Source organism: Dermacentor variabilis, chromosome 5 (genome assembly GCF_050947875.1).
Source record: "Dermacentor variabilis isolate Ectoservices chromosome 5, ASM5094787v1, whole genome shotgun sequence".
Taxonomy (NCBI): domain Eukaryota; kingdom Metazoa; phylum Arthropoda; class Arachnida; order Ixodida; family Ixodidae; genus Dermacentor; species Dermacentor variabilis.
This window is the reverse complement of record NC_134572.1, coordinates 81289932-81306553: the sequence shown is the minus strand read 5'-3', so window position 1 is coordinate 81306553 and position 16622 is coordinate 81289932. Positions and strand designations below refer to the sequence as shown.

At 50.4% G+C, this 16622-nt stretch overlaps 1 protein-coding gene across 1 annotated transcript in view; it reads right to left on the bottom strand.

Moving 5' to 3' along the window:
* The window catches only part of bbx (bobby sox), a 270510-nt gene that overhangs the window by 178117 nt on the left and 75771 nt on the right, over positions 1-16622 (bottom strand). The window contains exon 2 of the mRNA XM_075692969.1: positions 14590-14634. Coding sequence (XP_075549084.1) covers positions 14590-14634 — 45 coding nt within the window. The remainder of the gene's footprint in view (positions 1-14589; positions 14635-16622) is intronic.

The window sequence follows — 16622 nt, the reverse complement described above, 5'->3', positions numbered from 1 at the left end:
AAGTGGAACCTGCCAATAACCCCTGACAAGATCTAGGGTGGAAATAAACTGAGCGCTACTAACTTTCTCAAGGCGCTCCTCGATGTTAGGGATCGGATAAATTTGATCCTTAGTGATGGAATTAAGCTTGCGGTAGTCGACGCAAGGACGAGGTTCCTTGCCCGGTACCTCAACTAAAATCAAAGGGGAGGTATAATCACTCTCACCTGCCTCAATAACACCGAGCTGTAGCATTTTCTTTACCTCAGCCTCCATAATATCGCTCTGGCGGGGTGACACCCGATACGCCTTGGATCGTACTGGCTCTGTGGAGGTAAGTTCTATATCATGAGTAAGTACAGAAGTCCTACCAGGCCTCTCAGAGAACAGACCTTGAAACTCTTGTAATAGCTGGTGTAGTTCGGTTTTCTGCTCAGGCGACAGCGGTGCTTTACTGATAAGGTCACTAATGACTTGACCGGTGTCTTCCCTGTTCGTCACTGAGCCTAGTCCTGGAAGCTCGACCGGAAGCTCTTCAGGAACGTTTACCATCAGGCACACCACTGCTTCCCTTTGTCTATAAGGTTTGAGCAGATTACAGTGGTAAACTTGCTGTGCTTTCCGCTTTCCTGGCAGACTTACCACGTAGTTAACGTCCGACAGTTTCTGAACAATTCGCGCTGGGCCCTCCCACTGCACGTCTAGTTTGTTGTTTAGCGATGTGCGCAATATCATGACCTCATCGCCAACCTCAAAACGACGGGCCCTGGCTGTCCGATCATAATAAACCTTGGCCCTCTGCTGGGCCTTTGCCATTGCTTCACCTGACAACTCCTGTGCCCTTCTTAAGCGTTCGAGGAGCTTAAGCACGTACTCCACCACGACTGGGTCGTCGCCCCTACCTTCCCATGATTCTCGAAGCATGCGAAGCGGAGATCGAAGCGAGCGACCGTACACCAGTTCAGCTGGCGAAAACCCCGTAGCCGCATGCGGCGCGGTCCTTAAAGCAAACATCACCCCAGGCAGACACAGCTCCCAGTCAGTTTGATGTTCAAAACACAAGGCTCTCAACACGCGCTTCATGACGGAGTGGAGCTTCTCAACGGAATTCGACTGTGGGTGGTACACTGAGCTGTGTAGCAGCTTTACCCCACACCTTTCGAGAAAAGTTGTCGTCAAAGCGCTAGTAAACACTGTGCCCTGATCTGATTGGATTTCCGCAGGAAAACCAACTCGCGCAAATATGGACAGTAGTGCATTAACTATCTCAACTGAGCTGAGTTCTTTAAGCGGCACTGCTTCAGGGAACTTTGTCGCTGGGCAGATCACAGTCAAAATGTGTCTGTACCCCGTGGCTGTTACCGGCAGAGGTCCCACTGTATCAATAACGAGCCGTCTAAAAGGCTCCGTAATGATAGGTACCAATTTCAACGGCGCCCTCGATTTGTCCCCTGGTTTGCCCACCCGCTGACAAGTGTCACATGTCCTCACGAAATGGTCTGCGTCCCGAAAACACCCTGGCCAATAGTACTCTTGCAAGAGACGGTCCTTAGTTTTCTTAACTCCTAGGTGTCCGGACCACGAACCCCCGTGTGACAAGCGCAACAGATCCTGACGATAGCATTGAGGCACGACCAGCTGATCGAACTCCACTCCTCTGCGGTCTAGATACTTCCGGTACAGGACTCCACCTCTTTCCACAAAACGCGCAGTTTTCCTGGCGATACCTTCGTTGACATTGCAGCGAATGTTTTCTAGGCTGCCATCCTTCTTTTGCTCGGCTATCAAAGCCGACCGGCTGACTTTTAGCAACCTATCAAGTCCGTCTGACGTAGGCGCGATGAGCAAATCAGTAGATAGCTCTTCTAACTTTCCCGAATCGGGATTTTCCTCTCCAGTATCTGGCGCCTTCAACGCTACAGACTCAATTTTATTCTGTTCGGGCGTGCTCTGAATATCAGCTTGCTGCGCCTCTGACCCTTTTTCGTTGGTTGATAACGTCGGCCCCGCAACTACCGCCTTTGCAGCGAGCTCCCGAACCTTCGATCTGGTTAAGGCCTGAACACTAGCTTCACCAAACAAAAGCCCCTTCTCGCGCAGGAGGTGATCGGACCTGTTTGAAAATAGGTACGGGTACTGGGGTGGCAGCATAGATGACACTGCCGCCTCCGTCTCAAGCGCTCCGAAAGGTCCTTCAATAAGCACTTTTGCTACCGGCAGACACACGCTATGAGCTTCCACGGCTTGCTTGATCCACGCGCACTCGCCCGTGAACATATGGGGTTCTACGTAAGACGGGTGAACTACATCCATCGTAGCTGCGGAATCGCGAAGCACTCGGCACTCTTTCCCGTTTACGAGGAGGTCTCGCATGTAAGGCTCAAGAAGCTTCATGTTCTCGTCAGTGCTGCCTATTGAAAAAAACACAACTTTTGGTGTTGTTTCCGGACACTGCGCCGAAAAGTGACCCGGCTTCTGGCACGTATAACAAACGCCCGCTCGCCTCATCTCGAACCGCTTTCTGCGTTCGGCTTCGGCTGCCGTCTCTTTACGTTTGGTCGGATTGCTTTCACTCGCATCCTCACTACGCGTGTCCCCCTTAAATCTCATGGGCGTGAACCTTGGCCTCTCAGACTTGGAGCCAAATTCACCCTTTTGACCGTCCTTAGCTCCGCGAGCTCGACGCGTCACAAACTCCTCGGCTAGCTCAGCGGCTCTAGCCACCGTACTCACGTCTGGCCTCTCCAAGACCCAGTATCGCACGTTCTCCGGTAACCGACTATAAAACTGTTCTAGCCCGAAACACTGCAGAACTTTATCGTGGTCACCAAACGCTTTCTCTTCTTTGAGCCACTCCTGCATGTTCGACATAAGCCTATACGCAAACTCTGTATATGACTCACTTCTGCCTTTCTCATTTTCCCGAAACTTCCGACGGAACGCTTCCGCAGACAGCCGGTACTTTTTTAGCAGACTCGATTTTACTTTGTCGAAATCCTCTGCCTCCTCTCTATCCAAGCGAGCGACTACGTCGGCCGCCTCGCCGGGTAACAAAGTGAGCAAGCGCTGTGGCCACGTTTCCCGAGAGAACCCCTGCTTCTCGCACGTTCGCTCAAAGTTAACCAGGAACAAACCAATGTCCTCTCCAAGCTTAAACGGCCGCATTAGGTCAGTCATTTTGAACAATACGCGTTCTCCTGCACCGTGTGCCTGACTTCCATTACGAGCGCGTTCCATCTCTACCTCGAGACGCTTCATTTCCAAAGCGTGTTCGCGCTCTTCTTTTTCTTTCTGCTCTTTAAGTTCGCGCTCATGTTCCTCTTTTTGCTCTTTAAGTTCGCGCTCCTGTCTTTTTGACCTCTCCTCAATAGTCTCAAGGCATTCCGACAGCTCGTCATCCTCAGCCTCTAACTCAAGAATAGCCGTTATCAGTTCCGGTTTTCTTAGTTTGTCTGAGACATCCAGACCCAACTCTCTTGCAAGCTCCAACAATTTCGGTTTGCGCAACGACTTCAAATCCATGGCTGCTCTGAATGCTGCTTTCTCTACTGCTTACTATTGTCTTGCCGCAAACTAACCCGGCAGCAACGACAACCACAATTACCAGCTCTGTTTCTGACACTAACAAAAAGCCTGGCAACGCTCAGAAGAAGAAAGTCCCGCACTCACCAAACCTCGCAGTCAAGAGTTCCGCGCAGTCGTTCCGCTGCAGGCAACCAGTCGTCACACAGGGCTCGTTGCACTGCTCCCGGATCGTCGTTGAGCTGCTCAGCATACAGTCAACTGCATCTCTTTGCTGCTGGCCTCCGTTGTCGCGATCTCGCCGCTGGCAGACCGTTGTTTGAAGTCGTAGGCGATCTCACCGCTGGCAACCAGATATTTGGATCTGACTGCTGGTACGATCTGTTGGGAACTCGGCGCTGACGCCCGTGGTTGTATCTGGGTCGCAAGCCCCAAGGGTAGCGTTGGCCTGGCGGCCTGGGGTACAACTGCAAGCATCCGAAGGTCCCGGCAAAGCATGAGTCGACAGGTAACAACGAAACAACTTGTTTATTTTAACATCGCAAAGAGTTGGCGGTCAGGTTTGACCGAAGTAGAGAGACGGGAGAGCACTTCACTCAGCAGAAGAAATCGGAGCCCTTCTCTGGCGTCCGGGGGCAGCTGTTTTTATACTCTCGCAGTTGAGGGCAAGAAGGAACCCCTAAAAAGACGAGCACGTGAATGTACAATGGGCTAATGGTGACGCACACTGTCGTAGCGATGCCGTAGCACCATGTCGTGGCGCTGCGCAAGATCTCGTAGCAACTGGTCGTGGCGCTGCGCAGCACACTGTCGTGGCGCTGCGCAGCACACTGTCGTGGCGCTGCCGGTCGGACACAATGACTGTAACGAGAAGATGGTCCCTGCTTTGGCTTCGCCTGTTTCGGGCACAATGACTGGAACGAGATCCCTGCTTTGGCATCGCCTGTTTCGGGCCCAATAACTGGAATGAGATCCCTGCTTTGGCATCGCCTGTTTCGGGCACAATGACTGGAACGAAATCCCTAGGCGGTCGCATCGCCGCAGACGCGCCTGGAAACACCTGGCGATGAGTGTTGTGGTGACGACGATCGGGCCAAAATGTCCGCCGCCCCGCCGCCGTCGCGCCGGCAAAACCACGTGTCGCAGGCGAAACGCAACACCATGCACCGGGACTCGCATATCGTAACGCAAGGGGCTCCATCCGAGCACAAAGTTCTAAAGGCGTGGCGGGCGGGCTCGTCGCGGCATCTCGCTGAGGCCGCGGAATCGACAGCGCTTGGATTTCAATTCTGACACTTTATGGGCATAAAGTTCTAATAAACTTTTGATGCGAAAGGTGCATTGATATTTCCAAAGTCGTGCTTTAGATTTTCAATTCCGGAACTTTGTTGGCTGAATGTTGTTATAAACATTTGACACCGAAAGTGCATTGACTTTTCTAAAGTCTTAGATCAGAACATACAACGAGACAAGCCAAATCAACATACTATCAGACAAGTTGACAAAACACGCAGCGAGATACGATGAGACGAAGCGTTGTGGTGGTTCACTTGTGCCGTCATGTCGCATTAAAAAAAACTTTTTTTTTTCACCTACGCCAAAGCATCCATGTCAAGACACTAAAGCCAGCTAGGGTAACTACTTGCTTCTTTATTTTTCTACTTTGACTTTTATTCGTGAGGACACATTAAGCCTCTCAATTTTTTTTTTATTCTCGCTACCCTACCTGCGGGCTGCCAGAGCCAGCCAGAGCGCATGCGTTTTTCTTGTGTTGCCCCGAAACCACCGCGCGGCGTACTTCGGTGCGCGTGGGGTTTTCTCAGGCCGAGTGAATTTTCGCCTGGCAGAGTTTTGTACGCCTTCTGGCTTGCAGACGAGAAAAAGAAACAATGGTCGCTCACCGCCATCACTGTGAAGACTTGACGGATTACACCGTGTACGCTTGGGCGCAACCCCTCCGGAAAGTCTTGTCTCGCCGGTGTAAAATACCGAGCACTATGCGGTGGACCAAGCGTCTCACGTTTTCTTCGATATTCATTCGGTAGCCACATTATAGGTGCCCGAAGTAGGCATTCGATTGTGGCCAACATACTCTCCTTTGCATTTTTTTTTTTCATTTCGGTGACCCCGCCCCACAAAAGGAAAAAAGAAAGATACACTGTTGCGGCGCAGCGAATTGTCGCATGGTGACAGTTTGTTACTTCTTTTGCGGAAAGTAATCGGCCACGGCACGCTTCGGTTGCCGGATACTATTATTATATCATTGGGATAGCAATTATATGAAGACTCCAGGCGCATTCCTGCTGTGGCCGTCGCCCTCATGTTTCGTATGAAGTCTCAGGGCAATAACACCTTGACCGCGCGCGGCATGCTGTATGTGCGAGTGAAAGCGTAGGAGGGGGAGGGGGGATGGAATGGGTGAGCCGACGATGGTGGCTCAGTCTTGTGTGCGCAAAGGAGAAAAGTGAGGAGCAAGCGCGCCGCCTTCCGTCGTACGCGATACATTGGATGGAGTGGATGGAATGGGGGCGGGATCTAGGATTCTGTGAAGCTGTGATTGCGCTACTTGTTTATTTGCCTTGTTTGACGCATTATATACAATGACGTTTTCTTAAGATACTTCGATTTATTGGAGACTTATACGTATATTTAAATGTCTTGTTGCGAGGTTTTGTGTATACGTGCAGTGAACTTTCCAGTGACACATTTTTGCCCTTTATCAAGCATTTGTATATTCAATTGTATCTTCGCATTTCTAATGAACGAGGGCGAGTTAAATGAAAGTGAGCCTACCCACACCGCGCAATAATGGTTCGGTTCATTGACTGCGAGGCATGCGCGTAGCACACAGGCATCTTTCATTTACAAAAGTGACACGCAGATGTGAAGGTAAATGTTCTTTAATGCTCTCATACACTGGATTGAACGTGGTTGCGTGACGTAATGGACACTTTAGAAGTTGAGCAGCGGGGTGCCGTGAATATTTTGGCAGCTGAAGGTGTTTCCCAAAAGGGAATTATTCGCCGCATGGCTACCGTGTACGTTGAACATTGCCTTTCATTGGCCACTGTGAAGCATTGGAGCAAACGGTTGAAAAAAGACGTGAAAGTTGCAAAGACGATCCAAGACCGGGCCAGAGCCATCATGCAATCACCCCCAACACCAGTGCAAAAGTTGATGAGCTGATGAGACAAGAACGGAGGATAAACATCGATGAACTGCCAGAGCGTGTGAACATCAGTCGCGGTTCGGTTCACACCATAATTCATGAACATCTCGGTCATCGGCTCTTGTGTGCGCAGTGGATGCCCAAGATTTTGAACCACCGCCAGAAGAAGGTTCTGCGCTGCCTTGACTCATCTGATCCGGTATCACAATGAAGGTGACGACTTCTTGTCTGCAGTTGTCATCGGGGACGAACCATGGTGCCACTACTACGAGCCTGAAACACGACGGCAAAGCTTACAGTGGAAACATTCGAATTCACCGCCCCCAAAGAAAGCAAAGCCCGCTATTTCCGCCGGAAAGGTGTTGTTTACGATTTTTTTTTTTTCGATCGTTCCATTACTGATAGAATTTTCTAAAGCCGGAGAGACTATCAATCGTTTCCGATATTGTGAAATGCCGGATCGGCTGCGTGTCGCAATCAAGAAAAAACGACGTGCAAAATTGACGAATGGGTTCATCTTGTTCCACGACCTGGCTATGGTGTTGGTCTGCTGAGCACGAGGTCGCGGAATCGAATCCCGGCCACGGCGGCCGCATTTCGATGGGGGCGAAATGCGAAAACACCCATGTACTTAGATTTAAGTGCACGTCAAAGAACCCCAGATGGTCTAATTTTCTGGAGTCCTCCACTACGGCGTGCCTCATAATCAGAAAGTGGTTTTTACACATAAAACCCCATAATTTTATTTTTAATTTTTCCACAATGCCCGTCCCCATGTCGCTGATGTGGTTAATACAAAAGTGGCAAAGTTCAAGTTGGAAACGCTGCAACATCCGCCATACGCCCAAGACCTGGCACCTTGCAACTTCCACATTTTGGGGCAAATGAAAAAAAAAAAAAAACAGCTCAAGGGAAGCAGATTCGTGTCGTACGATGATGTGAAAGAATCAGTTGCATATTTGTTGAAGCAGAAACCTAAGGAGTTTTATGAGACGGGAATCACCCGACTCGTTAGTCAATGGGATGAATGTCTAAATACTCATGAAGACTAATTTTAAATAAAGTACCCCGTTTCACATATATTCGCATTGGCTCACTTTCATTCGATTCGCCCTCGCATATCTTGCAGAACTTCTGCTTTTTATATACGTGCTCTCTGTTGCGACTGTAATTTCGGTGCAATTACTCACGATACACGACCGGTGACAGCTGTTCCTGCGTAATCCATTGGATCGAATGACAGCGTCATTGAGACTTTTCCCTGGCCTGTGCATATGTACAAGAACGCAAACACGGTTCTTGAATGACAATGTTTCATTAACATATTTGTCGTCAACTTGTTCATTTCATGGCCTTTTATTTTTCATATCAGCGGCATGCGCGGCTTTCCTCGTGTGACATCTTCTTTACTTACTATATAGACAAAGAACACGGAAGCATTATCATCAGTTATTTTGAGCACAATTTTTACCACATACGAGTACATTCTTTTATGAAAAAATGCACATTTTACTTGTCTTGACAGTGCATAGCGTTTAAGAATTCCTTTGTAGCATCTTTGGAAATGGCAATGCAGTTATTATTCATGTATTTGATCCCTCGACAAATTGTTTAAAAGGAAGCTCTAGCTCGGGCCCAACTCCGACGTGGCCTATTCAAATACATGTAAAACGCAGAAACGCTTTTCTTAGATAATCCCTGAGTCGCTTTGAATGAAATTTGTTGCGTTTGAAAGAGAAAGCTAAATTCTATTGTCTGTAGCAAGCGGAATTTCGATTTAGGGCCCGCATTTTGTTTAAAATATATTGAAAAATTCGAAAGTTTGAAAAAGCAGAAGCACGACGTTTACAAACTAATAGCTTTGCGTGACGAACAGATATCGTGGTTCTGTAAACGGCATCTATTATAACAGTCAAAGCGGACAAATTTGCTATGCAAATTTGTATTTCACGTTGATTGGTTACGTTGTGTACAAGGGTTCTGCAAAAGCCGTATTTCCATAACACTTTTTTTAATATTCATGCGTAACGTATCTATTTCGTCAGCTGTAGATGTATCATTAGATGCAGTTCACAGAATTGTGATACCATTTTTCATTGTTGAATTACAGAGCTCTAAACTTGATAGTTTCGTTTTCTGAAAATTAGCGATTTTGGCCAATTTTTATTAAAGAATTGACCACCTAAATGAAAAATTCGAAACCAAAAGTCACTACAATTTATGTTTTTATTACAAATGCAACAAACCTCGTCAAAGTTGGTGCAATGGTTGCGGGGAAAAACTAATTCCCCTTCTACATCTATTTAAATACGGGCACCCGAGCTAAAGCTTCCTGTTAAGGAGGAGGCCGAGCTGCAACCTGAGCCCCTCACCCGAACGCAATTTCTGGCTACGCCACTGCTAGCACACGAACGTGTTACATCTAACTTGTGCAATTTACAAAGCCGGTCGCATTTATGCGAAAAAGACAAAGAGAAAGGGAGGGACCGTGCTCGGTGAAAACTGGAGAGGGTGAATTAGGCCATCACATGTCGCGACACGCCTACGCGGTTCCCTGACACGCAACCAGTCAGTGCAGCACCATGAACCCGTTCGCGCTGGCTTTATCTTCGCGGTGCAGAATGCTACCAGGTCAATGCGTCATCTGCACAGCAACCGCGTACACTATTTCGCTGGCGCTTCAATTCAACTGTGGCGCTTCACGCGTTAAAACCACAATCTGACTATGAGGCAAGTCATAGTACGCGGGGGGACTCCGGATTAATTCTGACCACCTGGGGTCCTTTAACATGTACCTATATGCAAGTACTCGAGCGATTTTGCATTTCGCCCCTATATAAATGCCGCCGGCAATCGAAGCCAACGATCTCGATCGTGCTTAGCAGCGCAACGCGCCACAGCCACAACGGCGGGTTCACTGACGTTGCGCCCGTATGTTCTAGGTCGACCTAACAACCATCACCTAAGTCATTTATGGTCTTGGTTGTAGAGAACGGTTTTGGCGTGGCGACACATACGTCTCTCACAAGCAGCGTTCTGTAAAAGCGAGACGTCTATACAAAACTGAAACCGACTCAGTGCACATATAAGGCCACGACAGCGAAGAGCCGGTTTAGTGCTGCGCTTGTTTCACGCGTCGCAGTTCTGCCACAGGGTTGAGTGTCTTCATGAGGACAAGGGCGATAATTAACGCCGGATTCGCCCGGAATATAAAACACGTGCGCGTGGACTTTGCAGCCCGTATGGAAAGTACGTGCATGATAGCGAAGTTCACGCGCTTCTCGAGAGAGCACCACCGACGAGACAGCGCCGACCGCATCGAGCCAAGGACGCCGCATAAACATCTGCGCGATGCCAACGTCAAGGAGCGCGTGCCTGTCAAACAAAACTGGAAACGATCTGATCACTGGCAAATTTAGCAAACACAAAAGGCTGCAAAGCATTACCAGAATTCGCAATGTTTCCTCAACTTAAAGTTGAAAGCTTTGCATAACGTCGTAATGCTTGCACGAACAAAACCAGCTTGTATGCGGATGCCTGCAAAACACGCACAAGATGATGTCTATTAAATTTGTTGTGTTACATTAGCCACGGATATACTAACATTAGTCAATTAATGGGCCACCAATACCTGAAATGACAAATGCGGCCGGCTTCGCTTACTCCCTGTATTCTTTTCACTTGGGGGGAGGGGGGGGAGGAGGCGTAATGGACCACCTTGTCAAGCCCGTCATTCCTCGCGCGCCAGTAAATCACGATAACTGAGCTCCAAAATCAATTCCCGAATAGAAAAAAAAAAAAACACCCCGCGTGCATTGCGATATGAAGCTCTACGGGCGACGGCATCCGCGCAGGGTCATTGACGTTATCGGTGGAAATTGCACATAACCAGGCCGGGCCGTTCGCGTCCTCGTCTCTTTCCTCTTTGTTCGCACAGCTGCAGTGCAGCGCAGTGCAGCAAAGCCAGCAGCAGCAGCGGCGATGACGCACTCGGTCCCGGTGCCTGGGCACGCAGCGGTCGACAACCCCACGCGCCGAGCTGAGCGGACAGCGTGCAAGTTGGGGAAGGAACGGGAGCGCCGCGCAACACCCTTTCACCCACCAGGCCGGCCGGTCGGTCGACCAGCCGCACGAGCTCCCTGCAAAGCTCGGGACGAGATGGCAGGGAAGGGAGGAGGGAGGGGTAGACAACGACGCAGTGCACTGCGAAAGTGACGGCGGCGGCCCAGTGTCGTCACCGCGAGGAGCCCAGCGGGAGCCCGTGGTCAGGACGCTGCTGCAGCGCCGCCAGCGCTAATGGGGCGAGGAGAGGACCGCCTTCCCCTTTTCGACCCGATCGAAAAGCCAAGCCGGGATTCCGGGAGCTCGCGGCGGCACCGACGTCGGAGGGGTGCACAGTTTGTTCGGCAGCGGCCGCGTCGGCCTCGCTGGAGTGCGCGCGTTGACGTGACTAGCGTAGCGCCCTGCGCACACACCTCGTTCTTGTCCTGCGTCTTTTCGCACTGGTTACGGTGTCCCCGTTCAGAAACGGGGACCGACTAGCCTAACTGACTTCTACAGCGCGGAACAGTTTAATACCGACGGGTGTGAGCTGTCTTTTATGCTGTTCGAAATCGCAGCGTAGGAAAAAAAAAAAAAAAGCAACGCCTCCGGACCAACCATCGCTACGTTCAGTCATAAAGGGCTTCAGCAGGGCTCACAGCGTGTGCCACATGTGAGGGATGGAGCTTCGATCCCTTTTTGCGAGTGTTCAGAAAGATGAAGGTTGATTTACAGCTTACACCAAAATAAATGTACAGCGGCATAACGGTAAAGTAAGTACACTCGACTCGCTCTCGGGAACTCGTGAAGGCTGCAGACATTCAAGTAGACCCGTTCACCATCCCTTTATATATATATATATATATATATATATATATATATATATATATATATATATATATATATATAACAAAATGTCTTCTCTCGTTAGATCTGCTTGCTGACCCCTTACTGCGTACTGCGCTGTGTTCAGTTCTTCAGTGCTCTCCAAGCACGTATCTTCGCAGTATGAACATCGTATGACACATTAGGCGCATTAAAAAAATAATTCTGGGGTTTTACATGGCAGAACAACGACACGATTATGACGCACGCCGTAATGCGGGACTCCGGGTTGATTTTCACCGCCTGGGGTTTTCTAACGCGCACCCAATGCAGGATACACGAGCGTTCTTGCATTCCGCCCTCATCATAATGCGGTTACAATCGAACCCGCGACCCATGAGCAGAAGTGCCACGCCATAGCCACTGGGCGACGGGTCGCTAGCAGGAAAAAAAAAAAAAAATCGGACCTCACGCACTGTGGCAATCGATGTAAGCGAAGCTTTGTATGCTGTTTGCTTTGATTGGCGGTAATTAGCGGTAATGTTGGCGGCGAATGAGTAATTTCTTCGGCGTTTAGTCAGGCGCGAGAGTGGTGAGTTGATGTCAAATGTTACCTTGCGCGCACCACTGCTATTTGTCTGTGTAGTCCACAGAACACACAGGGATACGTGTTTGCTCAAGGCGTCATTGTGCGTCATTGTTCATAATCTCCGAGAGGATAGAGTTTTATCACCATTGCCTCAAATGGCACATCGCATCGTGGCACAAGTGTACAGAAGAACATTTCCTCAACAACGGCTAGTCAGCAAGGGGACTGCTATTGCACGTTCGGCTGCTGTAAAGGCGCGTTCGGACGTTTGACATTTACGGACGCGGCAGCAAGCGTGCTTCACCACCACGACTACCGTCAGGGACGCCAGCTCGAAGCGCTCTCGTCAGGCTATGGACAATTGTACACTATCACAGCCCAGCACGCGACCTCCACAACTCTGCACCTGCATTTTTGTCGCATAGGAAAGCAAGCACAGCACTTGCCATACGGCCAAACTGTGAAAACACTGCCACGGCGGCGCGGGTAGGAATGCACAGAGTTGCGTAGAGTTACTGCATATGGCTACCGCAGGGAGCCAGAGTTGGGCTTCTGTTTTTCACGTGCCGGTCCGTTGTTATTCGCCAAGCGCAGTCACGTGGAACTCCGAATTGCTGCAGAGAAGTCACCCCAACAGTGGCAACATGGCAGCGCCCATACAGCGTCGGCCACTCGCTTCGATCTGAATTCGCGCTTGCTACTCGCTCTCCGCCCTACCAGCAAGAAACAAACGGCAAGATCCGTCATCGCCAAGTCTGATGTCAGGCCGATGTCAAATCATTAGGTAATTTTTCTCCTAATTATTGAGATCGGCTGTTTGTTTTCACGCTGCTAGGACTACAGACACAGCACCAAGCCGTAAAACTGGTTTGCTTTCTAGTTAGCACATGACGCCACAGCATTATCACAGGTGATACGTTTAGGATGCGGAAAGCTAAAAATGCCTAATTGTTCAGTGCATCATTAATTTACTACCCCCCGCTCTAGCATGGTACGTGATAACGGTAGCGAGCAAACGCCAAGTAGACGCCGAGCAGACGCTGTGGCGCAAGTGAACATTTGTCAGGTCATTCGCCCGTACTACTTGCTAAGGAGGCTGCGAGGTAGCTGCAGGGAAAGCGTACAGGTAAAGCGAAGCCCTGCTGTCGCATGCGTGTAAGCGCAGGTTATGGTTACGGCGTCAAAAGATTTTTTTTTTTTTTGCGTGAATCCACAAACCACGCTGCATGTAACATGACGGCAAGCAGCCGCTGAGCACACGACGCGGCGCGGATCAGCACATCTCGAGGGGCATTCAGCCTTTCTATTGGCTAAGAATTCGTGTAGCTTCCACAGTGCTGCAGGCAGCTCTTGAGATGGATCCCCTCTGTAATACCTTCGTGGTCTTGAGGGTATAATGAATGAAATAGCCCCCGCACGAACGAGAGGTGCCTTCACTGGAGAAAAGCAGATTGCAAGATGGCGGACCTATGCGCAACTATGGCTCCCGCAGGGAGCCATATACAGCAACTTCAGGGATACGCGGAGGCGAGCGCCATCTGGGGGTGTTGCAAGAAACCTAGCGGCGCGCGCAAGCTAGACCACAACAGCAGAGCCCCGAAAGTCGGGAGAAGAGGCAAAGAAACCTTTGCTTTAAAAAAAAAATCTCAGCTATACGAAAGACTGTGACGCGCCAAAACCAGGACATGACTGGACGCTTGACTCAGCAGCTCCATCGCGTCCGCTTGGATGTGAAGCAAGATCACTTTCGGCCGAATGCGAAGCAGAAAAAAAAGAAGAGAAAAGAAAAGCCGGAGACGTTCCTCGACAAGTCAACACGGGGAATCGCCACGTGGTCGGCGTAAAAGCGCCTGTCCTGGCATCCATCCCCGACTGACCTTCGGTGTCCTTCGTCCGGAGACGCTATTGCACCGCAGCCACAGCCGGGGCTCGGCCTTAGCGTGACGCACGCGAGACTCGAAGCGCGCGCAAGTGATACACGGCCCCTAGCCAGAGCTCCCTCCCTCGCCGTTCGTTCGCCGCCGCAAGCACACAACAGCGCGTGTGGAGGGGGAAGGCCATTTATAATGGCTCTGGCGACAACGCGGCGACGACGGCGCGCGACACAGTCGGGCTGCGGCCTTGCGCAAAGAACAGAGGCGACCGACCTCCAGTGCTGACGACCGGCGAGCGACTGCAGTTTGCACATACGCGCTGCTACACCGGTCCGCTCGGCTGCTGTGCGGGGGCGACAAACAAAAAAAAGGAGTTGAATAGTGCCCCGAGACTGCTCCAAAGAGTACTCAAGGGCACCACGCAGTGTGCGTGCACGAATGCCTTATCTCATTTCTTTTTTCTTAGGAAGTGTTCGACTCCGTAAGTGCAAGGCAGTTGGACCAAAGTCCCGCAATGCACACACCGTTGCCTGGTCGCTCCGGATCGCGACCGGTGTGCCTCGCTCGCGGGGAGGAGATGCTGCACTTACCGTCGGTGGCGCTGTCGCTGCGGGCAATCTGTTTTCGCAGCGGTTCTGTGGGGAGCAGGAAAAAAATAAGGGACGAAAGGTCAGTTTGAACACACACACAAAAAAATGAACACACGCGCGCACACGTACACACACACACACACACATCTTTTTTTTTTTTTTGTATTTCTGCCCAGCCGAGGTGGCGAACACGCGAGGACCCACCGAATTTCTTTTTTTTTTCTTGATTCTCGCTTTCAGCTATTTGAGGTGAACGGTGTTGAAAAGAAGGAAAGGACGTGCCTACTTGTACAGCAAGAAGACGACATTGCAAGCGGATGCGGGCACGGGTTAGCGAAGAAAACTTGTGCTGTTAAACAAGCATACTCCATTTATTCTCGATATGTTAATATCATCGCAACGAGGAAGCACGTAGACATGTAGGCACTGAAGGAACCTTGTTACCTCTAAACCGGTGACTGCGCACTCAAGGGGACAGAAGCATCATTAAAAGTCTATTTATTTTCGCCCCCCGCCCCCAGATGCGCCTCCCGAATCAGCAGCCAGAAATACATATAGCACAAGACGATGGTACGATGAAGCGTTGTGGAAACAAAACATTAAATTCCACGGATATTTAAAAAAAAAAAGAACGTCGTCTCACGCCAAGTCGTACGTGAGGTTTACATGTGTTGCCCGGCCCTCGGAAAGCCCGCCTCGCTTCGATGGGCGGAGCGTGGCGTGCAACAAAATATATCGGGATCAATAAAAGATCAATGCGCTAACAACCGTGAAACAATGACTTCGAGAGCCGTCCCCGCAATAAACCAAACCTTTCGCGATCGCATCTACTCGCGACAGAACGCTCGAAACTAGCGGCGCGCTCCAACAGCTCCGCTCGTAGTCGAGAAATCGAACCAGATCAAGCGGAGTTCAAGCAGCAAGACTTTCTCGACAAAGCACTGGGTCAATCACCGCGAAGAGATCACAGCCGCCAGTTTCGCAAGAAGAAATAGCAAAAGCAAGCACAAAAAGAAGTAAAAGATAAAAAAGAAAGCGAAAAGAGAACGAGGCGCCGCCGGCAGAGGTCCGAAACGCGATGTACGGGCAAACACGTACACGAAGCGTCGCGTCGGCTCGATATAGCTTCCAGCGACGAAGGGCCATTTTTCGGCAGTTTCGCGAATCCATTAATCGAGGACGAATGTGTCGAAACGGGACCGCCTCTGTCGCCGCGGCGAGCCCGGGGGCTCAAACGTATATTCATATATATCAAAACTCGATTTCCGTCGAACCGTTTAACATCCAGCTCCTCGGCGAATTTTCAGTCGACGCAGACGAGTGGCACAGCGCTACGCTTGAGAACGCGGCGAGCACGCACATCACGCAACCGGGCTGCCGCGGCGAGACACCGCGTTCGGCATATATCGTCGCACCGGCGCGAAAAGCTCCTATCATTAATCTCCATTTCAGAGCGCTGGGGAAAGGTTATACAGAGACGAGAAAGAAAGAAAAACAAGAAAGAAAGAGAAACGCGCGGACATCACGGGCGCGGACAATGGCGGAAACACCGGCGTCGCTCGGTGCTGTGTTACGCTGCGCGAATGAGCGAGAGGTGTCAGGTGTCGCCTCGACGCGACAGCCGGCAGCAAATTTAATTAAGCCTCACCCGGCAGCCACCGTCCTGGGACAGAGGAGAGTAAACCTGCTTTGGCGTGCGACGATTTCGTGAAACGGCGCGACAGTAAATAGGGACTCCCGAGTTGGGGAGAGCGCGCGCTTCGGGAGAGGACGAGAGACGATGCCGGTGCCATGCGAGGGGCGAAGTCGTCGGACCGGAACGATTAAAGCGCGCGCACTGCGGGTCTTTCCTTTCGCGGAAGAGAATTACCTGTAGTACCCGCGACGAATTAAACTCCTATAGAAAAGTTTCATATATGGGCCGAAAACGCCGCATGCAATAATCAGCTCATAACCACGCGGGCTCCTAAATCAAAAGCAGTATGGGCTCACTTCATTGTATGCTTTTATTGGATTTGCATGCAGATTATGGT